General features: G+C 46.0%; 1 protein-coding gene across 1 annotated transcript in view; it reads left to right on the plus strand.

The window, feature by feature from the left end:
* Positions 1 to 26,828, plus strand: part of PLXNA4 (plexin A4) — a 437,042-nt gene that overhangs the window by 264,357 nt on the left and 145,857 nt on the right. Inside the window, exon 4 of the mRNA XM_056123992.1 lies at positions 13,684 to 13,815. Coding sequence (XP_055979967.1) covers positions 13,684 to 13,815 — 132 coding nt within the window. The remainder of the gene's footprint in view (positions 1 to 13,683; positions 13,816 to 26,828) is intronic.

Genomic DNA, 26,828 nt, shown 5'->3' on the forward strand with positions numbered 1-26,828 from the left:
TGGTGCCTTTGAGCTGCTGCGAGATCAATAGTTTAATTGCTGTGAAGTGCAGGGGCCTTGATGACACCGTATAAATAATTGTATTAAGGGTGGCCCGTGTCGGAGAGGATGGCTTTCCAATATCTGATGCTCCACTGCCTTCTCTCCGTGGAGAGCTCCCTGGGCCTCCTGCAGAAAGGGTCTTGAGGCATGCCCTGTGGAGGAGGACCCTTTTCTTTCTCCAGGGGTGGGGGGGAGCCCTCAGTGCAGCTATCTCCTGACTTTTCCAGGCGCTCCCTCCCCGGGAGCAAAGGTCACCCTCTGATTCCAGCCCAGTGTCTTTGGGCTGCTCAGGGCCTGGGAGGGGTGCTTGCAGCCGGGCTCTGTGGGTTTTGCAGGGGATGCAAACTGGTCAAAAGGCTCTTTGTGAGCCCCCTCCCCGGGTCCCCGGGGCCCCTTGGGCTCTTGGCATCTGTGCATTCCTGAGCTGTCTGGTGATGTCACCAGCGGACAGGGCCACCCTTCTCTGCCAAGAGCTCGGAGCTGGGGGAGGCCCTTCCCCACTGCGTCTGAGCCACCGGATATGCTGAGCCATTCACTTGCCCCTGCCAATCCCCCAACCCCAGTCAGGCCTCCTGAATTCCTGGGTTCACATTTGACATGATGCCAAGTGTTTCTGTCTCAGAGTAGCTGTTGTTTACCAAAAAGGGGTGGGGGGAAGAAAATGTGGGCAGTGTTTGGGGAGTGGGGGCTAGAGACTGTGGGAGGCATATCGAAGAGGGAAGTGTTGTGTGAGGTGGCACTGAGTAACACACAGTGATGATGACATTGTCCCTTGGGCACCCAGTGGCCTACTCATAGGTCACCTGGCATGAAGCCCAGTTTGAAAGCAGAGACCTTCAGGCCCACTTGGGTTCTTTCTACTTGCTGGGTGGGTGACCTTGGGTCAGATGAATAGGACAGCCCTTGAGTGAAGGATGGCAGGGAAGCAGACAGGGACCCCTGTGAGTTCCCAGTGCCATGTCAATGGGAGTGGTGGTCAGAAGGAGAATTCACGGCACAGTGGTGTGGAGGTGGGGTTCCATGAACACTGACTGTATCCCATACTTGTCTTTGATGATTTTTATTTATTGGGAGGACTCCCAAGTAGTGTTCCTGGGGAGCTCATCTGTCAATTCTCATCTAATGTTTTTTTCCCTTTTTGGGTCACACACGGTGTTGCACAGGGGTTACTCCTGGCTTATGCACTCAGGAATTACTCCTGGCAGTGGTTGGGGGACCATATGGTTTGCTGAGAATAGAAACCAGATCGGCTGCATTCAAGGAAAATGTCCTACTCACTGGACCCCTCTGTTCATCACCTCCTTCCCCATTGTGGTAGCAGCGAGGCATAGGGTTGGGGGTTACCAAGAGAGGGAGAGCCTCCCCTGGGACAGCTCAGAGCCCAGGACTGTGTGAGAGGTCAAAGGATGCATGAAGACTCGGACTTGTAAAAGAGGCTGGAGGGGACCTTCAGGAGGAGTCAGGGGTCTAGGTTTCAGATCCAAGGCTCTGAGCCACCTCCTTGCCACCACCTCGTCTTTGGGGATGTGGTCTCCCTCACTTTGGCTTTCTGCCAGCCCCAGCTCTTCTCTATCCTGCTTTGGGGTCCCAGAGATATCTTTTCTGCAGAACATGGGGCCCCAGGTTGCAACTTGTCCTCCTGTAGTTTGGACCAATCATAGGCCTAAACTGCTTTGCCTTTGCTCCATAAAGTATGGACTTCTGGCATCCTGCCCCAGTGGAAGCAGGCTTGTGATTCTGGGCAGGGTCTGTGACTGGAGTGGCAATATGTAGGTGTCCAGGTCCATGCTGTGGACACTCTCTCCATGTGCATCCCTCCTCTGCCAGTTTCCATCCTCCACCCAAGCCCCGACCTTGGCTAGTCTGCTCGAGACACCCAGCTCTGAACAGTGACTCCCGTCCTTTCATTCTACTCTCCAGAGGTATTATCAGATAACAGGAGCCCTGTCACTCACTTTTCACATTGCACATGGTGACTGCTTGCCTAGCAAACAAGAGGAGAATGGGGGCTCCATTCACTTGAGTCATCCCATCGTCTTCCAGGTTTCCATGTGTGGTCCCTATGACCCCCTGCCCTTGTTGCTATCCTGCATGTGCCCATACACCCTAGAATCCCCACAGTGAAGCGTGGTTCTTTTCATGTCTGTTTTTGTTAGAGAAAAAGGAAGCTCAGGAAACGTTTTCGGGTTATCTGAGGCCACAGCGATTCTGCAGAGGAACAGAAAGGAATTGTAGCACCTTCGCTAGGGGCTTATCCCCCTCACTCCCCTACCTGCAGCCTCCTCCCCAGAGCTAGGGGCTCTGGTCTGGGTCATCAGGAAGAGCCAGCTGACTCCCTGGGCTCAACACAGTCAGGGCCAGTGTGTAGGAAGCACAGCAGGTCCTGAAGGATTTGCTCCATACACAGCTTGGCTTCCTGAGAACTGGCCATGGTTCTGCTGGCTCTTTGGTGGCCAGAGGCACTTGAGAAATGGCCAACTGAAGCGTTGGGATATAAGATCCCCAAATAATGATGACTTGGGCATCTGTAGCTGGCTGACAACCCAAGACCCCCACTTATAACCTGTTCATGTCAGTTGCTCCCTAAGGAAGTCTTAACCAGAGGGCTGGATTTGAGGTCCCTGGGGTTTGAAACATGCTGCTTTGCACCTCATGGATGCCTGATGCTGCCTGTACTCATACGCTGGAACTTCCTTTCCCTGTCTTACAACCTGTGTGGCAAGACGATGAGTGATTGACAAGGGTGACATCACTTCCGGCCTCGGGAGCCAACAGGAAAAGCTCAGTCATCAAATCTTTTAGGTCCTTTACTTTTGACTTCCTGAGAGACATGCATCCCTGGAGTGTGCAGAGGATAAGAGATCCTGCTCACTCACTTCTCGCCCAGAGTCCTCACCACCCAGAAAAACACTGGTCCAGGTCCAGGGGGAGTCAGGACCCCCAAGAGAGCAGTAGTCATATGCAGAGTCTGGGTTCTTCACCTTCCTTCTGCTCCCTGACCCCCAACTTAGTTTCTGTTCTGCAGAAAGCCCAGCTTGAACTTCCTTAGACCTGGTACCTAGGATCCAGGCCTGCAAGATGCACAGCCAAACTGCGCTTCTCTTACTGCTGCCATGTAATGTCCCTTGGGCCTGAGAACTCTGAAAAGGTGACCTCAAACCACTCTGCTTCCTGCCTCGCCTTCCCACAGGCACATTAAGGTTTGAGCATCTGGGTGCAGAGTTCAGAGGGGCCCTGGGATGTTGCTCTCTGGCATCACCAACTTCCAGCTCACTTACTTGACCTACTAGATAAGATTCCACTGTACTTTTCGACCTGGGCCTTACCCAGGGATATTTGGGGAAGATGCAAAAGTTGAGAGAGAGAGAGAGAGAGAGAGAGAGAGAGAGAGAGAGAGAGAGAGAGAGAAGGGGAATGTGGGGGCGGTTTGCATCTATGAAGATGAATAGCACTGTGTGCTCATTAGAGAAATTATCCCAAGCAAGACGGCAGCCAGAACGCTCTAGTGCAAGCATCTGCCGGCTACAGGGAGACGATATTTATTGTTCAATCCTTCAATGGATGTAAATAAACAGCCCGGCCCAGATAATGTTCCAATAAACAAGCAAGCAGCTGCCAGGAGTACCCTGGATGGCAGACCTTTGTGGAGGCCACCCTGCTGATGTTTTAATAGCAGTCTGACTCACAGCGTCATGCCAGGGAGGAGAGATGGCAGTGGCCAGAGGTGGATGGGTTATATGGGACCCAAGACTGCATGGCCGGAAGCTCCCAAGCTGGAGTCTGAGCGCTGAGGAGAGCAGGGGTCAGGCATAGTGCTCAGAGAGTTAGAGGGGCCTGTGCGTGCCCTTGGGCACATGACTGTCCCTTGGAAGCCATGTGGAGGTGACCAGGTGATGGTGGCTCCTGTCTGGATTAGTCAGAGCTGGTGGGACATTCTGGGTGGGATATCCTAGCAGAAGAGCCCAGGATCCAGGATGGCCTCACCTATCTCTGCTTTGCTTATCTTTATTTATCTTTATTGCGATGTGACTGGCAGAAATTGTGTATATTTAAGGGGAAGCCTGTTGTAGTGATCTACATAGAGGCTGTGAAGTAATAGCCGCAATTAAGGTAATTAACATCAGCATTACTCCACACAGATCCATTCTCTCTCTCTCTCTCTCTCCCTCCCTCTCCTCTCTCCCTCTTCTCTCTCTCTCTCTCTCCCTCTTCTCTCTCTCTCTCCCTCTTCTCTCTCTCTCTCTCTCTCTCTCTCTCTCTCTCTCTCTCTCTCTCTCTCTCTCTGTAGAAGACCTAAGATCTCCCCTCAATCCAGTGCCGGTATCTCTATTCACATGACTGTACATTAACGTTCCAGAATTTACCTTGTCACTGAAACTTGTGTCCTTTGACCAGTGTCTCCCCATGTCCCAGCAGTCACCATTCCAGTCTTTGTTTCTATTCTCTATTTTAGGTGTCATGTGAGAGCGGGTGGCTTTTATCTTTCTGAGCCTGACTTATTTTCACTACCTGTGATGTCCTCCAGCTCATCTACTTTGTAAAAAAGAGCAGACTTCCTTATTTTTTGAAGGCCAAATAATATCCTATTCCATGCAATTATATGTCTATCTATATGAACATGCATGTGTTGTGTGAATTGATGTATGCTTGTAACCTGGTATGCATTGCCTATCTTGGATACTGTTGTAAATATTGAATACTACCATGTGATCTGTGCTGGGCTGCAGGCCCCAAAGGTCCCCACCATCTAGATGACCATTCCTGCCCCAGCAGTATCTTTTTCTGCAGCCTGTGAGACCCGGTTCTCACAGCCACCTTTTGTCTGGTCAGTCTTATAGAACCTGTTTAGGTGTTATCTTTAGGTGCCATACAAGAGCTGTGTCCAGTGGGCCTAAAGCCTGAGTATAGAAAGAAGGCATGAATATGTCAAACCAGCCCACACAGTGTGTATGAAGTCAGAACAAGACCCCCAAGGCTGTGCATTCTGACTTCTCAGACTGAAGGAAACCAGTGAATTGGAGCTAAAAGATTGTAAGGACTGTGGGTCGTAATCATCACACTTTCCTGATATCAGAGGTCCTGGGAGACACTGTGTGTTAGCATGAGAGGAAAGGGGGCAAGGTCTCAACTGAGACCACCTCTAGGAGGATGGTACCCAAGACAGTTGTGAGCAATGTTGCTTACTTGGTAAATGCAGAATCAGAACACAAGAATGAGAACCTTCTAGAACTCTGTAGCTCAGTATGGTTGCCACAGGCTATGCAGACCTGTTAAGCACCTTAGATGTAGCTGGTTGAAAATGAGGTTCCCTGTAAGTGTGAAATACACATCGAATTTCTGACAATATGAGAAAAATGAACAGAAATGGTCTCATTAACATTTTGTTGTGTTACACATACTCCACTGAGACTATTTGGAGCACACTGAATTACAGAAATATATTATTAAAGGTAATTTTGTCTCTTTAAAAAATATAACTATAAAAGAATTTAAATCACACACATAGCCCACATTTTGTGACTGACACTTCTGGAATATTCTAGAATCTTCCAGTGGACATTTATACTTACCACTGGGTGCACACCATTCACATTCAGTCTTTTAAAGACAGCACTTCCTGAAAATGACCAAATTTTTTCCCTTCAACATCCTTTCCCACAGTTTTATTCTTACCCACTTTCCCACAGTTTATTAAATCTTTCTAAAATCTGTTAGCTTCTGCTTTTGCTACTCTGAATCAGTCTTCCTACAGAGTTGGTGGATTTTGTCTCTTCAGATGACTACTATGTGAGCTTGGTCTCTCTGCTGTGTTTAGTCAGCTTGATGATCGTGCCATCAGTGGGACTGGGGCAGGCTGGTAGCACTCTATCATGTAGTGTCCATGTATGACCTCCCTCCAGCCTCCTCTGTTGCTGAGCTAATAATCTCTGATTATATCCCAGGCAGTGGTCATATCTCCTGGGAAGAACCTAACAGGGCCTTTGAACACGGTGCTGCTAAGGCCTTTGCTACCTGGCTTGATTGATGAGAAATCTCAATTTCTCAGGAGATGGGCCTTCTGGAGGGCAGGGCAGAAGACTCACCTTAGTGCTGCAAGAGCTGTCTCAGAACTGAGGGCACAGAGAGGACTCCACAGATAGACAGTGGCTGGAGAGTACAGGGGGTAAGGTGCTTGCCTTGCAATGCAGTCTTCCCTGGTCCCATCCCCAGCACCATATCTGGTTCCGTGAACCCTGCCAGGGGTTCCACCTGAGATAGAGCCAGGAGTAAACCCTGAGCACCACTGGATGTGACCCAAACCTACAGCCACCCCTCACCCCAAAAGAAAAACAAAAAGCAAAAAAAAACCCCAAAATGCAATCACGGGTGATGTGTGGTTCAAAGTATCACTCTCCCAAGGGACATGACCCCTAGGAGGCTTCTGCCTTGGGGTCAGTCTCAGAGATGACCAGGTTTGATATACTGCATGTATAGTTATGGTTTCATTACACCTTTGATCTTAGAAAAATCTAGTTTTGTTTTCATTTCTGGTCTCAGATGAGGGGATCTACAAAAATCTTCCATGTTGCATAAGATAATGCATTTTCTTTGTCCTCACGTGTACATTCACACAGCTTGCTTTTTCTAAACTGTCACCTCCCGTGCTTTGGGGCTGGTGTTGGGTACATTGGTGACTGAGTCCCAGCCATGGGTCAGCATACCTCTTTAATTTCCATTACCTCCCATGTCCTGGAAGAGGAGGTGGGTATCTTGTAGGGCTGTTCTCCTGTTAGGAACAGCTGGATTCATCCATTTTTAGCATAGTGGCAGGAGGCTGGATGTGCTTTTCTGGGTATAGGGGTACTTGGCCATGAGAATAGCTTCTAGTTGTCTGTTTTTCTTTGAAGTCACATTGGAATTTGCCTGGCTTGGTGCTGGCCCTTAGGATGCTCGGGAAGATTGGGGTCAGGGAAAGGTGGTTCTGCCTGCTCCTTCCTCTATTCCACCTCTCACCTGGACCAACTCTAGTACAGCATCTGACTGGTAGAATGGAGATGTTTCTTCTCAGCAGTTGATCATTTTCTTGGTAAACTGCTTATTTTCCTCACCTTCATTAATGTCTAATTAAATGAAAATTTTTGTACATGTTTATGGCCAGCAAACTGATGCTGTGGATATGTGTTGTGAAATGATTGCCACCAGTGAGGCAATGAATATATTTATCACTTTACAGTATTACCACTTTCTTGTCTCTTTAGTAGGGAAACATAAGGTCTTCACTCTTTGAAAAATTTAACTATTATTAATTATAGTCACAGGCTATTTTCAGACTCTTAGAACTTATCCACTTTGCAGAGCTGAGTCTTTGTTCTCCTTGGATCAGCCTCTTCCCATCCCTCCCCCTGGACCTTGAAAACCACCTTTCTGCTCTCCGCTTCCATAACCTGAACTATTTAAATTCCTTGTGTTAGCCAGGAATAAGCCCTAAGCACCACTGGATATGTAGCCCCAACCTATAGCCACTCCTTACCCCCAAAGAAAAACAAACAAATAAAAAAGCCCAATTGCATCATGGGTGATATGTGGATTCAAGGTATCACTCTGTCAAGAGACATGACCTCAAGGAGACTTCTGCCTTGGGGGTCAGTCTCAGAGATGACCATGTTTGATATACCCCATGTACAGTTATGTAAGGCTTCATGACACCTTTGATCTTAGAAAAATCTAGTTTTGTTTTCACTTCTATTCTCAGATGAGGGGATCTACAAAATCTTGTGAGAGACTATGTAGCAATTGTGCTTCTCTAACTGGTTTTTTTCACTAAACATGATGTCCTCCAGGCTCATTTATATTTTTCAAATGAAAAGGTCATCATCGTCGCCGTCTTCTTCTTCTTCTTCTTCTTCTTCTTCTTCTTCTTCTTCTTCTTCTTCTTCTTCTTCTTCTTCTTCTTCTTCTCCTTCCCTTTCCCCTTCCCCTTCCCCTTCATCTTCCTCTTCCTCTTCCTCTTCCTCTTCCTCTTCCTCTTCTTCTTCTTCTTCTTCTTCTTCTTCTTCTTCTTCTTCTTCTCCTTCTCCTTCTCCTTCTCCTTCCCCTTCCCCTTCCTCTTCCTCTTCCTCTTCCTCTTCCTCTTCCTCTTCTTCTTCTTCTTCTTCTTCTTCTTCTTCTTCTTCTTCTTCTTCTTCTTCTTCTTCTCCTCCTCCTCCTCCTCCTCCTCCATCTCCTCCTCCGTCTCCTTCTCTTTCTCCTTCTTCTTCTTCTTCTTCCTTCTCCCTTATCCCTTCTCATCTTCTTTCTTCTGTGACATCCCATTCATGTTTATGACTATGTAAGTCTTAGGAGTAAAGCTTCACACTTTCCAATTGAGCACACCTACATCTTTTCACCTTCCTCTCTCATAACCCCTCTCTCATAACTAGATTTGGTTTCATTTATTTGCTTTGTTTCTTGTATTCCATGTAGATGTGATATCTTCCTTTTCTAAAGCTGAATTGTGTTTAATAGTGTATGTATACAATTATATAGATATATCATATTTTCTTTTCATTTCTTTCATTTTTTTGAGGGGAAGGTTGATTTTTTTGGGGGAAGACACACCCAGTTGTGTTCAGGGCTTATTCCTGGCTCTGCAGTCAGGCAACACTCTTGCAGACTTGGGGGACTATATGGGGTGCCAGGGATTAAGTTCAGTTTGACCAAAGGTAAAGTAATTGCCCTACCCGATATATTGTCACTCTGGCTCCAGTTCACATTTTCTTCATCCATTTATCCATTGACAGATATTTGCACTGTTTTCATGTCTTAGCTGTTGTAAATAATGATGCACTAAACTTGGGAGTCAGGTTTTACATCAAGAACATCTTGCTGCCGTTAACATTGGGTAGATAACCAGGAGTAGAGCTGCTGGATCATATGGAAGTTCTACTTTTGATTTTTGAGGATTTTTTTCAGGTACTTTCACTCTGTTTTCCAGAGTGACTTCACCAGTTGATATTGCCACATACAGTGTTCAGGGTTCCCCTTTCTCTCTATTACCCAATACTTGTAACTATCTACTTACAGAGCACAACCCTCATTTAGGTACCATGCCAGGCACACTCTCTGCCCCTGGAAACTCTTTGACAGGAAATTCTTGCCCACCCTCTGTCCTGCTCATCTTCCTGTAGTTCATCTCCATCAGCGACCTCTGTGATACTTTACAGAGATCAGAATTCTCTGCAAACACTCCTGCTCCTCCCCCAGACCACTTAGAAAAATATTAAATAATACCAGTCATAATACCAGTGCTTGGGGAATCCTCTGTTTCCTAATTTCCACAGAAACGTGTCTTTTTCTGTCTCTGAGTCAGTTCTGTCTCCATGGCCAAACTGCCCAGAGTCCCACGGAGACTCATTATTTTTAAATACCTTTTCATGTGGAACCTTGTCAAAAGCTTTTAGAAAACCTAAATAGCTAAGCGGCAGGCACCAAGCTAGGAATCGGGCAACTTGGGTCTTGCTCTCGACTGTCATCAGTTTGTCATTGAACTTTGGGCAAGGTACAGACATTCCTCATCTCCATTTTTTCTTCATTCAATGAGAATGATGACGTCAGTTCTCCACCTCATGCAGAGTTTTGCAGAGACCAGAGAAGACAATAGTATTGAAGTTTGCAAGGTCTAATACAGAAGTACAAAGGGGAATTGTTTTGAGACATTACGGTAGCATTCTTCTATTCACACACACACACACACACACACACACACACACACATACACACACACACATCTATCACCATACCCACTTCCTACCCCCAAATAATTGCAGTTAATAGAGATGTAGCTCACCTAGCATGCTTTGGTGAGGTCTAATTTGTATGTTTAGTTTTTGGAGGAATGAGTGTTTAGTTAACCAAATGGACCTGATTGAACATGGGTTGATATAATTGTAAATGCACAGAGGTACAGATTCTGGAAATTGTCAGGTTTAGTGAAGGTTAAGGTCAGGGTGGGCTTGGGTGAGTGATCTTGAACAAGTCATGAAACCTCTATGTGCCTCACTGGTCTCATCTCCATGCTTCCTTCATGGGATGTCAGGATAAAATCAACACTGTAGGATGCCTAGTATCAGACCCTTCACCAGGGGCCATTCAGCCCTGAGAAGAGCTTGCTGCTCTTGCTTATGTAAGCATAACTATATTCTCTGATGCCCCATCATTCTGCAAATCCTACCATAAACTCTTCTAATCCATGGCTGGTGCAAGATTATGCAGATAGACAAATGGATATTTTCCTATCTATTATGTTTTAAAGTAAGGAGTGGACTGAGTGGGGCCATGGACAGAGAGACCCACAACTCCTGTTCCAATTTTTCCCCTTTGGAAGAGTTATCGAAGGGACTGGGGTATAACCTTAGCCCTCCTGCCTTGGCCAGGCCAGGCTTACATAAGCTCTCCCTGTTGGTGCTCTGTTCCATTGATTTCTGTTCACTTGGTGTCCTCTGATGGCCACCTATACCCTCCCCACGCCCATCTTTCCAAAGAACAGGGCAGTTTGAATCGATTATTAAAAAGATTGCTGGGACACTGGGTCCAATTTCCCTAGGGACTCAGTTCTCAGGAACCCTGGAGAGGGCTCAGTTCCGCCAGCATTCTCAAGGGAGCCTGCATCTGCGGTGGCCCGAGAGGGCTGGAGATCAGCCAGGATGTTTAGTATCACTCGCTTCTGCTGCTGCTGTTGCTACAGGGACAAGTCACAGCCAAGATGAAGTCTGGCTGGGCTGAGGGCCAAGGCCATCACTGCACAGTCAGACTTGGGTGATAATCCCAATTGGTTTTGCATGAACTCCCACTTCATTCAGATTAAGGACAGGCCTGGTCCGGGTGGACATCTGGTGTCTTGAGGGTAGGCCCCAAAGCAGGAAGTCTATGGGAATCTGCAGCATTCGGATATTCAGGGATATGCATCTCTCTCCTTCATTCAGTTTCTACAATGGTTTTGCTCTTGCTGCTTTTCATGAACTTAATGAGAAATCAACAAAGTTTAAGCTTCATTTATTTATTTTTTAACTCATTTTAAAACTAAGTCTTTGTCAAGCTCAAGTGCTTTGGTTTCAAATCCAGAAATGACTGCCCGAAGCACTTGGCTTTGCTCTGACCACAGGCAGATCTTACCTCTCACACACCCCACCACCTTTGCTATGTGGCTTCATACCCCTCTGCAGGCGGGAAACATGAATCCCTGCACACTCCCCTCCTCAAGGGACAGGGTATCATGTTGAACTGGAACAGAAGGAAAAAGTATGAACTTAAGAGTCAAACTGGATTCTAATTCAGTCTCCAATTTTATGACTCAGACCAGGTATTCAGTGGACCAGAGGCTCGTTTTTTTCTCTTCTGTTATATGAGCATATCACTTAGAACTTTTGATGTTGTGAGAAAAATCATTTTTATTACTTTTATAAAAAGGAGTTAGCTTGAGTGATTAGAAAATTTCCAACATGGAAGGCTTTGGGGTAATTTTGATGCAGTGACTCAGTAACATCCCCCAAATTTGCTTTTTTCATCTTTATACCTGACCTTCTTAGTTTCGGCTCTAATCTTCATTAGAAGAAGGTGATTCTTGAGCTTCATATCCTTGACCTGGATAAAGGTCAAGACTCTCCCCATCACAGTGCACAGCCACTGCTTTATTCATACTGTTCAGATTGATTCACTTGGAATTGCTTCATCTCCATCACTATGGAAATAGTGAGAATAAGCTGATTTGCTTATGCCTCTCATGCTTCCCCCCTTCCCCAGAATGCAGGGGTGGTTCCAGTCCCAACCACAAGATGATAGAGGATGGAATATATGCCAGAAGAACCAGAGAATTCATGACAAATAAAAACTTGAGCCCATAGGTTTGAGAAGATTGGATCAATAAGAAATTGTGTGCAAGGCCATTATTCAGTTCCTAACATCCAGGAAGTTTAAGTTTAAGGAAGGACTTTAAAGTGATGCTTAAGGGTCTGGAGAGAGAGCTCAGAGTATAGGGTACTTGCTGTATCACAAGGTGGGTTTGATTCCCAGCACCTCATATGGTTCTGTGTGCACCAGTAGGACTGATTCATGAGCACAGAACAAGGAGTTAACCCTGAGCATAGCCAGGTATTGCCTAAAGACCGAAAAAGGAAAATAAAATAAAAAGATGCTTAAAAGGAAACCAGTAGAAACTGAAACAAACCCAACATCAAACACATAAATCACCAATGACCCAAGTGCAGGTTTAGCGGATACAACAAAAACACATAGCAACTGAGTTTCTGGTGAATTAATGGTTGCAGTTCATAGTGATATAATGCACCTTATAAAATTTAGATCCTCTGAATAACTCTTGAGTTCTCCTTGATATTAGGTAAGGTAAAAGGTAAAGGCCCTCCCGTTGATCGTCGATTTGCTCGAGCGGGCCCAGTAACGTCTCCATTGGAGACTTTGTTGTTACTGTGTCTGGCATATCGAATACTCTCGGTAGCTTGCCGGGCTCTCCGAGAGGGGCGGAGGAATTGAACTCGGGTCAGCCATGTTGGCCGCTTGTAAGGCGAACGCCCTACCCGCTGTGCTAAACTTTAAAAAATTAATTATGAAAAAATACTAAAACAAAAGTACAGACTGGGACTATTTGGACTATAACTTTTTCTTTAGGTTTGTTATTGAAATTACTATACTTATAGTATGATGCCAGGCAGCCTTATAAAATGGCATCTAATTAAATTAGGTGGCCCCTTAGCAACTGCTTTTTTGGCTATTCTTCCTCCGTTCTTGATGATAGAGGGTCCCGACTCATGGGGAGGAGGGCAGCATTATTACCTTAGACAGTGACTGTTCTCTCTCTGACTTAGACACATGATGTTTCTAGAGACCCAGGCCAGCACCCAGGACAGGAGCAGTCTTGGGAGGGGGTAGAAGCACCCGATATTCAGAACATCCTCCTCAGTCATGGGAGTTGGGGACAGAAGTCTTTTCCGGTTGTCTGCATGTTGTCCGTGCAGTTCTAGAAAGGACTGTGGACAGCCTGGGATGATGTGCTTTGAAGTGTGTTCTCGGAAGTCTAAGGATGAGTCATGCCCACGTGCTTTTCTGAAATGGCCACACTCACCACCCCCAGGAACATGAACAGGATCTCTGGGAGGGTTGGCACCTGAGTTTTTTTTTTTTACCAAACCCTGAGATGTGAGCATGGGACTTAATGGCTCACCAGGTGAGCCCACCTGGTGGGACTCTATGGGGTTGGCATCTGCCTGTTTCCCCAGGATGCTACTGTCTTAGCTGGGTAGAAGTTCCATAGAATAGTCCCATATCTTTCCACCTCATTCCTATTCTGCTAACAGTATTGCCTTTCTGTTACAGAATGGTAGTCTGATCTGAACTATTCCCCAATTCCCAGACCCTCTCCCCAATCAACAGCCCCGTCCTCTTCTCCTGAGCATAGGAAGGAAGAGACGTGGCTGCAAGTCCCGAGGAAATCTTGCTAGTCTCTCCCAACTCCCCTTTCTTTGCATTCCCTCGCATGGGATCTAGGCTGGATGTATGGCACACTTGCTCAGTTGACCCAGACCTTGGGTCCCACGGTGGCAGAACTGCCCTCAGGTCGAAGCTGCACAAGATGTAAACTCACCTCAGCTCTCCATTTCCTTCCCTCCACAGATTCGTGTAGATGGGCCCAGGGGCAACGCTCTCCAGTATGAGACGGTGCAGGTGGTGGAGCCAGGCCCTGTCCTCCGGGATATGGCTTTCTCCAAGGACCACGAGCAGCTATACATCATGTCAGAAAGGCAGGTAAGACGTGTTGGGTTGTTAGATATTTGTCTTGCAGCTAAGTACTAGCCTGTGGCCCAGTAGCAGCCTACTACGAAAGAGCAGCTGCAGGGAGGGGATTTGATTCATTTGACTCAGTCTGTCGCTCCTTGGTGGTGCTGCTGCCTGGGGACGGAGGCCGAACATTATTGGAACAGGGACTGAAAATGTGTAAAATATCAAAATACCTGAGAGTCGAGAGCAAATCCACCAACTTCAAAATGACAGTGTATATGGGCTTAGAGTCCGAGTTTGCTCTTTTGAAGAAACATACTACAGAGGACCAAGATTTTCATGTTGATTCTTATTTTCCTCTCACAAAGTATAATCTGCAATCTAATCTTTCTTCCTAGAATCCGGAGGTCTACTATGGGTCAAGAGGTGTAGCCAAAAACACAAGGTTTCTGGTTGAGGGAACATCATAAATGAAATCAACAGATTAAGCACTGAAAGCAGGGACTCTGGTGAGATATGATGATGAACTGGATGAGACATCCTGAGCTTTCTTGTGTAGTTACAGTTTTCATGTGACGTCTCCAGAAAATTCCATGAGACTCAGCCAGGCAGAAGTAAGAGATCTAGGGCTGGGATGACGGGCCTGATGCAGGTCAGGAAGCAAAAGAGAATTGAAGAAGTTCTCAGGAGTCCCTGAGTCCCGCTCAGGAGTCATACATCTGCTGCAAGCAAAGGAATACATTCTGCCTTAGAAATCCCATCTATTCAATGATATGTTCTGTAGAGACCAAATTCACCGCTGAGTGCTTCATCGCACAATGTCTCTGCCCTGTTCCTTCCACGCAGGCTGGGTCATTCCTAGGAGCGCTCCTCCACCCATGAATATGGATTTGTCAGAGGCTCCCCCTCCTATTCATTCTTCCTTGTAGGGCCTCCACTTTCCGAGAGGACCTTGTTGACAGAGTCTGGATTGTTCTGCATGCCCCCTTGGCACTTAGTGGGGGAGATGAATATTGCATTATGCCACCCACAGGTCTTTGGCATGAGACCTTGGCAGCCTGTTCTCCCCAGAGCCTGATGACATCTTCTCCTGGTTGGGACTCTTCATTCAATCACACTCTACTCCATTGTAGGATCTTGTTGGAGTTACTGTGACTTGAGAAAGTGCTCTGCTACAGCATCAGAGTGGGCTATGAGGCTGCTATGATTTCCAAGGAGCGTCTCTCTTTGCCCCCTGACTAACTCTGGGGTACTAAACACACCCTAGGGGAAGCAGCACTTTCCCTTGGTGGAAGGAATTCTTTGGAAGAAGATGAGGTTTCCACCAAGCATTGAATATGTTAGGGGTTCAGGTAGGAGTTGGAAACCAAAAGTTTTGAACCTGGGTCTTAAAAAGATCTAAGGATTCTCAAAGAAGAGATTCTAAGTTGAGTGAAATTCCTCAAAACCAATTTCCTCTGATGAGTTGGATTTTTTAGCTTTGCTTCTTTGAATGCTACCCATGACATATTCCATATGCCAAACACAGTAACAACAAGTCTCACAATGGAGACGTTACTGGGCCCACTCGAGCAAATCAATGAATAATGGGAGGATAGTGCTACAGTGCTTCTTTGAATGAGGAACCTATCTGAATCCTGATTTTCTCTGTATCCTTGGCTAGTCCACTAATCCGTACCCACTCAGACTAGCAGTGAGGCATGATGTGAGTTTTAGATTCGGAGGAGAAAGGAGTAGAAAGGAATCAAGGGAACTGGTCTTTCATTGGTTTGCAGACATTACTTCTCATAGAGTTGGAGGCTTTCACAGTCTCGGCTGAGGTCCTAGAGAGTTGCACTAGCACTGATATCCAAGAACCCTGCAGGGTTTTGTGGGAATATATAGCACTGTGTGGGGTACAAAAGCCCTGGGATCATAGCTTCTGAGCAGCAAACTTGGTTCTACCATTCACTAAAGTGATTGTAGTAGTATTTCAACCACTTTGATTCCACATTCTCCACCATCACATGGAGTAGTAATAATATTTGCTGCTGTTGTTCCAGAGATCAAATGACATAATATATGGAATAAGTTGTTTGAACCAAGTCTGGCACAGAATGAGAGCTTGACACATAGCCCTCATTGACACATAGAGGCTCTTGTGCTTACAAGATTGCAACAAAAGTGTCTGGATACTGGTCATGTTTGGAGGCAGGGGATGGTAGATTCAAGATTCTAGATGATATGTCAGGTATGGAGTGCAGATGTCTGGATCAAGGCCCGGGAAAACAAGGATCCAGTCCTAGTTGAGGGTAGATAAAGAATGCATGGCTTGTGGTACTGATGGAACATGCCAAGGAGAGTTGGGACAAGAGCACTGGGATAAGTATAGGGAAGGAGATGCTTGACCCAGACATCTGTCCCCATCAGCATGTGGGCCAAACTGAGCCCTGATGGGTGACTTCTTTGCAGGACTGAATCTGAAGCCTGAGAGTATATGCTTGGTAATTGTATCTGGTCTCCTTGGAAAGTATATCGTTACTCTGCTTACTGTTCCCTTGTCCTTCAAAATGTGGCTGTGTTAGTGCATTTGCCAATTTCCTTCTGACCCAAGTTACACTATCCTCTCTGGGCTCTTTTTCACTATGATGATACCTTCATTGCTTTTTTTGGTCCCAGACTCTCCTTAGCTTAAGGCAGTTCTACATTGTTTTTGTCTGTCTAAATCTTATCAAATAAGTCCCTGATAATTACAAATATGATAATGATATGGATGGGCAGATGGATGAATCCCTAGTGTCTTCATTGAACCAAAATTGGACAAAAGAAAGGCTGATACAAATGATCTGCTACTTACACTAATCTCTAAGCTTGGACTTAAATAATTAAAAGACCACACATTGATAAAGTAGCTCCGAAACTTCAGTAATACGTTTATCTTTGCCATGACTTTTTTCCTTTTCTAAAACATTTTAGTGAGTGATGTGTTTTTATTCAAATAAACTCACTGTTTAAATTTAGCCTACTTTGGCTTTCTGTTAGTGATAGTATAAATTTGAGCTATAAATTTGCTAGTCGTATATAATATTCCTAACACCTACAAGAAAATTCAGGGCTATTATAATTTTTGACAATCTATGTCCATACCTATACAAATCTTGTGCACTGCCCTTGCTTTGAGAACCACCAACAATTTGGCCTGAGTTCAGGTTTTGAGATCTAAAGATTTGACTTCAAAACCCAGACCTCCCTCACTGGATGTATGACCTTGAACAAGTCATTCAGCTTCTCATTTCCTCATTTGCAAAATGAGGAGAAGGAAAAATCTGCTTTAGTTGCAGAACTTGAATAATGCAAAAGAAACATCTGGTTATCTTCACACTCTTTGTTTCCCTTACATGAGGTGAAAACTTAATTTTTTTCTAAAGGATGTATGTTCATGAGATTAAGTTCCAATGAATTAATCCTGGGGACAACAGAGGGTTTTTTTTTCTGCATAGGATCATATTGTCTAACTTTGGGGTTTATAGGTCCTATGGTTTCTTTTGTCACTACCCAACTCTGCCGTTGTAATGTCAAAGTGCCATAGACTAGCATTTCTCAACCAGGGGCCACCTGGCCCTCTGTGGTATCCAGGATACTCCAATGGGGTCACAAGTGAAAATTATATAAGTAGGGGGCCATGGTGTGAGACTAAGGATCAAGTGGTAAGATGGGAGGGCCACAGTGACAGAAATGTTGAGAAACATTGACATGGAAAATATGTCAACAGTTAATCATGCTGGTTCTACAAAACTTTATTTGCAAAAAAATGGAAGTGGGTAGTTGTTTTCTGAGTTAGTTTCCCACTGCAAACATGCCTCACACTGTCCAGGGAGAGTCTGGTGTGGTGACTGCACACACATCATCACTCTGGCCCTGCTACAGCCCTTTTTTGTTCAATAGCATCCAACATTCACTGAGCAGCTGCTGTGAGTCGGGCACTTCCTGGGCACTAGAGAATCCATGGAGAACAAGAGAGTCTGTCTCTGCCCTAGAAGCCCTTGCATTGTGGGAAGAGAAGCAGACAGGGACTTGGTGAATCAAGAAGTGACAGGTCATGGTAAAGGTGAGGGCAGGTAATCCAGGAGGAGGAGTATTGGAGGGGGGGTTTGGGGGATGCTTCTGGAAAAGTATCAGGGCCTGTCTGGGGAAGGAGCTTTTGCAGATGAGACGAATGAGGCAGAGTCACAGAGGTGACTTTGCATTGTCCAAGCAGAAAGTGGGATTAGGGCCAAGTAAAGGGACCAAGATGCAGTTTTCTGGGGAAGCCAGAGAGTGTCTATGGGGTGAGAGAAGCTGCCTTAGACAGTACTGGCCTGGATATGTCCTCTGCCAAGTGGGCATATAGATGATGGTACAGTCACTTCACATGAGGGTGAGAATGAAATGGGAGTACAGGTGTGAAATGTGGGTGGCTCACAGCTATAAGGGGTTGCCAGTACCCCCCAAGGTTAGCTCTCAGGCAGGTTCACCACAGCTGAATAATCCCATCACCCCACTGCTGGTTCTGGGTCTGGTCTGCCCCTCTCTCAAAGGGCCCCTTCCAAGCTGGGACTGTCCTGTGTGCTTGGCAGAGCTCGGTGTCATGAATCAGAGTTCCCAGCCTCTTTTCATGGCAGAGGACCCAGAGGACCCACCCCTCCACCTTTCCTCTTCTTTCTTTCTGCACAATTCTGGATATCTCATTAGGGCCTCTTGGCCTCCTGGATTTGGTGTATCCATCCATGGTCTAAAGTTGCTGGCCTCCCAGTCTTTGAAGAACAACAGTCTGAGCAAAGCATGCCTAACTGATGGGAGGTATATGATAGGAGATGAAACAGGAAGAGAAGAGGGCCAGGTGGCAGAGAGTCCTCATGTGGTCCAAATCCACCCCCTGATCCCATTCCAAGCCCCAAAACAAGAAACAACTTTCTCAGTACATGTTGGCATCTCTGCCTCCCCCTTCTGCAGTTCATCTGTGTCTGGGCCAATTCCAGCTTCCATAGTTTGTTTTGTTTGGTCAACAGCCATAGACAGTAGGCTTCCTTCTGGGTGCCTGTCCCCCCATAAACTCATGGCATTTAAGTGAAACTGAGGCACATGGGAGCGGAGGAAAAGTAGCTTGAGGTGCCCGCCGCTGCTAGTTTGAGTTCCCTGAGAAAGCAAAGCCAGGCAATGTGTCCCTGCCTGATCTTTCCAGCATGATCCAGCCACACAACTGAGAGAACTATCCTGCCTTGGTACCTCTCACCTTCGTCTGCTCCATTCACTTGCTCCATTAATACTCAGGCCAAGAACGAAGAGACAGAGCAGGGGGTCAGGATATGGTTTCAAACAGTGTGGTTGGAGACTTTACAGAGAGAGGCAAGCGTGTAAGGGAAGGGCAGAGAGGACCAACTGTGCACCCCTCGGTCCCCATTTCCCTGTTCTGGGAGCTCTTTTCCTAGCTCTCTGTCTGGGATAGTGGAACTGAGAGATGATTGTGCCTGCCTGCTGGGCAGGAGCGGATGTGCTTTTGTGGTGCTGTTTTGGACCTTCCTGCAAGTTCTAGAAGGAAGTGTAGGCCCAGGGTATCTGGGGACGTGGTTGAAAAAAAATTCTTGGGGCTCACAGCTGCCAAATAGTGGTGTCTCTGTCAGGGATCCCCACACAGAGGGGTGGTCGCTGTTCTTTATGGGTGTATCTGTGACCCTCCCTCTTCTCAGCCTGACTCTCAGGGTACTCAAGTGTGAAATCTGACCATGTCAGGGGGCTGCCGACCGTGACTTCATATTGATGGGATGCAGTCATAATCTAGTTTCTGCAGCCGGGTGCTGGGCTGTTGGTGCTGAGTCCCCGGCTCTCTCTGTCTCTGTCTCTCTCTCTTTGCCTCACTTGGCCTCTGTCACTCTCTCTGTCTGTCTCTGTCTCTCTATCTGTCTCTATCTCTCTGTCTCTGTCTGTCTGTCTGTCTGTCTGTCTGTCTCTCTCTCTCTCTCAGGGCTCTGGTGGTGACACATCTGTCTCACCCCCCGTGGGGGACCCAACTGTCCATTCCTGTTTGCGCTTAAATGGCTGACACCACAACAAGCTAGTTTGGACATGTGCTTCTGGCCCTTGGACTGTGCTGTTTCTGAAGGCTCCTGCGAGAGTGAACTTGGAACACAGTCCAGAGAGATCTCTGATAGAGATCTCTCTATCGAGAGAGAGAGAGAGAGTGACAGAAATCCCGGCCACCTTGGGTGCTAGCACTGTGTGAGAAGCTGTCATAGTGTTACATCCAGTTTCACTCATGCTGGAGACTTTCCACTGCTCTGGCATGGACCCCCAGGGGCTGGTTGACATCTTGAGCTCCTTCCCTTCTCTCTGCCTGCACAGTCCATGCCTGGGGTCTCGTGACCTTCACAGGACTAGAGGGAAGCAGGAAGAACCGGGGACATCCTGTCCTGATTCCTATTGTCATTACATGCATGGCCTTGATTCTCTGGGCATTAGAGTGCCTTAGAACCAGAAAGCTTCCCCAGGCTGATAGGGTCCTGATGCCACCTGCAGCCTTTTCCCTTTGAGGCCTCATCGAACACCAAAGCCCAGAGACCACCATGGTTTCACAGAGGTCACACAGCCGGCAGGTGTGCCACTGAGTTGGATCCACTGCAATGCCTCTGCCAGCCCGTTTCCCAAGGAACAACAGGAGTGTTCTGTGGGAATGCTGCCTCTTAGCCTTGTCGGAAGGAAGTTTATGGACCCCAATACTCAAAGGCCAAAAGTGGCACTGAAAGGTAGAGAACCTGCTGGGGGGATGGATAGAAGGGAGCAACTAGGGTGATGGTAAAAGCATTTCTGGTCCCATGGTTTGCCCCCCTTCCAGTCCCACCTGATGCAAGTTGGGACAAGAACCCCTTGCAGAGTTTATTCAGAGTACCTTAGGGTACCTGGTGTCCTGGACGCAGTTAACTCATTGCATAGAGGGAGTAAGCAAGGAGGCACCATTACCCTTCTCTTCCAACATACATGTTTCTAAGTTCCCCCTCCAGGCATGGGTGGGTTAGGGAGGGGGCAGCCCTAGCTTGTGCTTAGGGATCCGGAACCAACGGCATGAATGGGGTTCAAACCATGCCAGGGATCACACCCAGGCCTTCCTCATGCCAGGCCTGTGCTCTATCACTGGCATCACCTCCTGTCCCCTTAATCAGTCTCTAGTGACATCTGAATATCATCGTGTTTGAAGCCTCCCCAAGAGAAAGACATGACGATCTTCTGATATTCCTCAGAGGGCCCTGGAGAAGGCAGCAGAGATCATGGGGAGTTCATGAGCTGACTGTGAAGAGGGTTTTTCTTTTTTTGCCTGTCCCCCAATCCTCTACCCACTAGACTAATCCTATCTCCTCAGGTTCCCATGTCAAAGGCTGTCAGTGCCTCTCGGGGATTTAGTGTCCAAGTTCCTGGCAGCAAAGGGCCAAGCAGGCAGTGGTTTCGTGGCCCATGGAGGGTCTTTATTATCATGGTGATCGTTGTTCTCACAACTGTCATTTTCCAGGGATCCTAGGAAACCTGTTTCAACTTGGAGGAGGGATGCTCTGACTACCAGGTTGCAGGCTAATGGTCAGCTCAGCCCTGGGCACCTGCTCTCAGGATGACCTGGCACTCCACCTTCACTGCTTTCCTCTGTTAGCCCTGTTCCTCCAAGAGACTTGAGGGGGGTTCAGCCTGGGTCACCTCCCCAACCAGACATGTCTCCACTGCACACTCAGATGGGTTATTTGCTCTGGGGAAGGGATTTGAGTCTGTCTGCACCTAGTCCCCAGTGCACTGGGAGGATCAGAGATGACACTGAAAAAAAGGTACCTGGTCCCCTAGGTCAGGACTTCCAAGTCAGAAGTAGCATGTTCCCCTTTTCTCTGTCCACGCAGAAGAGTCAGCCTAGAGAAGCAGGACCGAGTGAGCGAAAGGGAGGAAATCCAAGCGGGGAGGGGGGGGGGCATGTCTCAGGAGCAGGCTTGGCAGCTCTCTGCCCTGAACACCTTAAAGGAGCATGCGTCTTGGGCCGTTGTCCTGACAGGGCTCTATACTCTGCTCTGTGCCAGCATCTCTGCCTTATGGGACCTGCTTCCTGACCTTCTTGAAAACAGCAGCCTCTGCTGTGTCACTTTAGCAGTGCACATGGGAACGACCTGCATCTTAGACAACCTTCAGACCCTCTCCTCAAAGTGCACATGTATTAATTTCCCACCAGTTGCCCACCGTGGTGTGGGGCACTGTAGCTCAGGGAAGAATCAAAGCAAAACCCTGTTCTGGAAGCTGTATAGGATGAGGTGGCCACACTTCAGCCTGTGGGGACTGAAAAGTATGTGGTCCTCCAGAGCCAGCCGCCCCCAGAAGCCCCACATCTCAGTGGAGTGAGCACTTGGTGAATAGTGCAAAGGCTGGGATCTAGAGACTGGGGTTCTTGGATATAATACTCAGTTCTGCAGGTACCTCTTGGCTTCCTCTGACAGGAAATGACACCAGGTGTGGCTGGTGGCCAGGAGTTGACACAGCAGTGCCAGCTTTGGGTTCTGTCACCTCTGAATGGCATGCTCAGGAAAGTGGTTAAGTTCCGGGAGGACTTGATTGACTTGTGACTGAGTTCTGCCGGAAGAAAGGCTGGAAATATGGGCTACTTAAGGAAATCGTGTACTCTGTTTGAATATTGATGAGCTGGGTTCCTGAGTAAATAGATGCGTGTTAATTTGTGCCATTGTTCAGGATGACTGGCTGGCATGAGTGATGTCACATGACTCCCTGGCGCCACAGAGGTAGAAGAGGAGAAATTACAAATGGCAGAATTCTATCTAAGAGGAGGCTTTTAAAGTGCATTTCAAACACACATGCAGACAATGGAGCCATGAATTTGAAAGAGAGGAGCCGGTGAGAGAGGGAGAGGGGGAGAGAGAGATTATGCTCATTTCAAGGGAGCACTTTGTGGTGAAAGGGAAGATTGTTGGGATACTTGTTTCAAATTAGAACTAGGAATGTCGTCCCTTTGAAGGACTCAGAACAGGTGATAAGGCAGCCGCCAACCTGCCTGGTTCCATCTGAGCTATAGTCACTGGCTCTTTCTCCTGGTTCTCACCTGCCATTGTCTTGCCATAGGACCAGGCTAAGTTTTATACTCTCTGGATTTTCTGAAGATGAGTTTTGTTTCTCAATGGTCATGGTGGGTTTGGCCAGTGCCTTCTGCCTGGTTTGATGCAGTGAGTAAATTAGTGAACTCTTACGAAAGCATTTGTGCCTGACACATAGCAAAATCTTAACTCAATCCATTTCTGTCTCTGTTGTATCAGCAGAAAGTCTATTTATGGGGCAAAAAAGTCCCATCTCAAATATTCCTACTTCCATCCTTTATAATTCACCCTGTCTCTTTTAAGGGGTGCTCAATCTGTTGACTTTTATGTGTTTTTTTCCCACAGCTGTGCTTTGTGCTCACCATCTGAGTTTGTGGGTTGGTTGAGGGTTCCTTGGTTGTTGGAGATGGTGTGTACCCAACTTAAGATATCTCCTTGTAGGGGTCTCACTCCTCACACCTTTCCCGCCACCCCCGAGTCTGTTTTCAGGGAAAGGGGGAGCCCGTCCAAGGAATGTCTTCTTTCCCCAGAGCCCCGTTATTCTACATGATTTAGAGAGATGCTCCCCTCTATCATGATTGGGTCCAGGACACAGACAGCACATATGGGACATGCATGAAGCATGATGCAGGACCATGTTTTCCCTCCCACCTCTTGCATTAATTACTTTGAGCAGCTATTGTCCAGGGCTCATTCTCAGAGCCAGAATTCCACAGGATATTAACAAATCACTAAACAAAGGATCTCCCTGGCACTTGAGGGAACCCAGTGAAGGAATCCTGTTAACTGGAGCAGTTCTAGAACATTCTGTGAGTGGATGTATCTAATGCATCTCTGGACTAGGGGTTGGGTGTGAGATGCCAGGGAGTGACTTTTGATGTCTTTGGACAACAGACTTCTCTTAACCAGAGCCCCCAGTGCTTCTGGAACTGGGAAAAGCTTTTGTCTTCTTCTTTGTCCAGCTTTTCGCTATTTCCCTCCCTTTCCCTGGGCTGGTATCCTGGGTGTAGACTCATAATTTGTCCTGGGCGACTCCATCTCTGGATGCAGACTGAATTATTAGCTCTCCCACATTCTTCCTGAATGGGTTCTTTCTAACCAAGTCCTGGTTGGCAAGACATTGGAGCCTTGCTTCTTGCTTCTTTCCTGTCAGCTTATGTGTGTGCATATGAGTTCCCAGGGCTCTCTGTGTCTTTCTCTCTCTCTGTCTCTGTCTGTGTGTCTGTCTCTGTCTCTGTGTATCTGTCCTTCTCTCTCTCTATCTCTGTCCTTCTCCCTCTCTCTATCCCTCTCTCCTCTCCTCTGCTAATACAGAGAGACTTTCCTGCTAGGAAATACCCTTCCCTGACCTAGTCTTCATCTGCAATTCACTGTCCTTCTCTAAAAGTCACCCATTTTATTTGAACTATCAAAACTCCACTTGATACCTCATGTTACCCACCCCCATGTTACATTCAAATGCATGTTGCTGGCCTGGGTGGATTGTTTCGGTCACTTTGTATTTTCTCAGATGGTTCTTAATTTAAGAGTCATTGTTTATTCTCAGTTGTGTATTACTCTTCAACAATTAAACAGATGCTGGCTCAGGTATTTTCTGCATGTCTTGGTAGATTAATTTTTGGTTTCTACTACCATTTGGGCTGATGCGATAGCATAGCAGATAGGGCGTTTGCCTTGCATGCAGCCGACCCAGGTTTGATTCCTCCACCCCTCTCGGCGAGCCGGGCAAGATACAGAGAGTATTTCTGCCCACATATCAAAGCTTGACAAGCTACCCATGATGTATTCAATATACCAAAAGCAGTAACAACAAGTCTCACAGTGGAGATGTTACTGGTGCCCATTCGAGCAAATCGATGAACAATAAGAGAACAGTGCTACTACTACCAGTTATATATATGGAAATATATTCAAGCATTTCCACTGCCAAACAAATAATGTACAAAATCTATAGGCATGTTCTACTCTTGGTTAGTGGGGAAAACCTATAAACCCTAAATTCACTATGATTTAGAGGACGTAACTCATGTATTTATTGTTCTCTTCTAAGTCCAAGCTCTAGAACATCTAGCACCATTTGTTATTTTCATTCAGTAATCTTAAAGTTTACTTTGATTCTAAGGGATGCTAAGAATGAACCCATGAGTCCAGGAAAGAAACTTCTAGAATATCTATTCTCTTTTTATATTGAAAACCAGAAATTCAATTTCTTTCATCTAATATATTGCCAATACTAGAGATTGTTTCTCTGTTCTATATTCTGCCTTTCTTTGGTTAGGAAAGGATGACAGAACATAGGTCCATCTCTTCTAGAAGCAAACACCAAGACTCTTACTGGTGGATTCAGTGTCAATGTATGACCGCAAGTTTGCAGTTTATATGCAGCAAATGTTTAAAGAACATAATGCAACCCTTTGAATATAATTTTCACAAAAATTTGCAATAAGAAGGTAATGGCCAGGAAGAATTCTTGTCCACCACAGAGGTCACTGATTACCGAAATATAATTGAACATTTTCCTTTTAAAAGGACCCAAATGTTCCACATTTGCTGACCTTTTCAGCATGACAAGCAGCTGTCAGAATATGCCACTTTGCCGATAACTTTGAAAAATTAAACACATCACCTGCCCCCTCAATATAAAGGTGATGCATTAACAATAGGTATGAAAGGCACAACTTTTCGAAGGAATTTAAACCCTGGAGAGATTTTTGAAAGGAAAAAAAAATATTTGGAAATAGTTTCATCTTCTGTGATTTTTTTTGCAAAATAGGGAAAACCTAAAGATTTAAATCTAAATAAGATCCTCAGCCACTTACAAATAGAATCCTTTTCTTGTCTCAAAAAAGCTTCCAAATAATTTCAGAGAGTTTTGACCCATTTTTAAAAAAATGTAAAGCACATTAAAATTAGTTGAAAGAACAACTGATGGACAGAGAAGATGGCATTCCATTAGCTCAATTTCAACAATAATTTTGTGTACATGGTGCAGGAGACTGAAAAACGGCATCTTGATTCATTCAGCATGGTGAACAATGCCTTTTTTGCATCCCAGTTTTCTGTGATGTGTGTGATGTGTCTGTTCCTCTAATGACTGTCATTAAGGTCAAATATTAAAATGAATTGAGCCTAGGATTTCAGAACCTCATATCACTGAGAGCTCAACAAAGATTTTCAAAAATAACAAAGCTAATCCCCTGCAATCTTACCATAGTTGAAAGTTGGTGTGTTTTAGCAATCATGAAAAATTATTGGCTACATTCCTTAATAAACTATAATCAAGTTGCATCTTACCTCACATGTGTATCCCCTGATTTTTCATAATGTCTGATAATGTCATAATGTCGCTAGGCAGATCACCTTCATTTCTAAACAAATGCACATGCACGGTAAATGCAAACACAATTACTTTCTAAATCACGTGTCATCAGAGCTCTTCAGAGACACTGACCATTGGAGTATGAACATTTGCAGCTGCTTCCTAAATGAATCTCATCACAATGTCTGAAATATACTTTTTTATTATTTTCCGAAACTATCTCCTTTATTCCCAAGAGTTTGCTGTCTTACATTCAACTCAGCAGTGCTTACAGTTAGTTACTTTGCCCCAGTTGTGCAAATGTCAGTAGAGTTTCTATGGCCACTGTCTTTATTTCCAAGTATTTCTTAATTTTTCTGAGACATTCTAGGTCTATCTGGGACCAAGAAAATTGGGGAAAAAATTCTCCATGGGAGAGACTACTGGAATTTAACTACTGGAATTTAAGATGGTTCAGACAGATGAGAAAATCTTCGTATAGGTGGATGGCATTATCATGCCTCTGGTCATTAAGGCTGGCAGGGAGATTCTTGCATCAGTCTGACCCAAGTGACTGTGAACTTAACTCTCTGTAGTTTTTGAGACATGAATCTCAGAAGCAGCCTTTTCTTGGTATATCTCTTGCCTCCCATTCATTT

Source organism: Sorex fumeus, unplaced genomic scaffold (genome assembly GCF_029834395.1).
Source record: "Sorex fumeus unplaced genomic scaffold, SorFum_2.1 ptg000048l, whole genome shotgun sequence".
NCBI lineage: Eukaryota > Metazoa > Chordata > Mammalia > Eulipotyphla > Soricidae > Sorex > Sorex fumeus.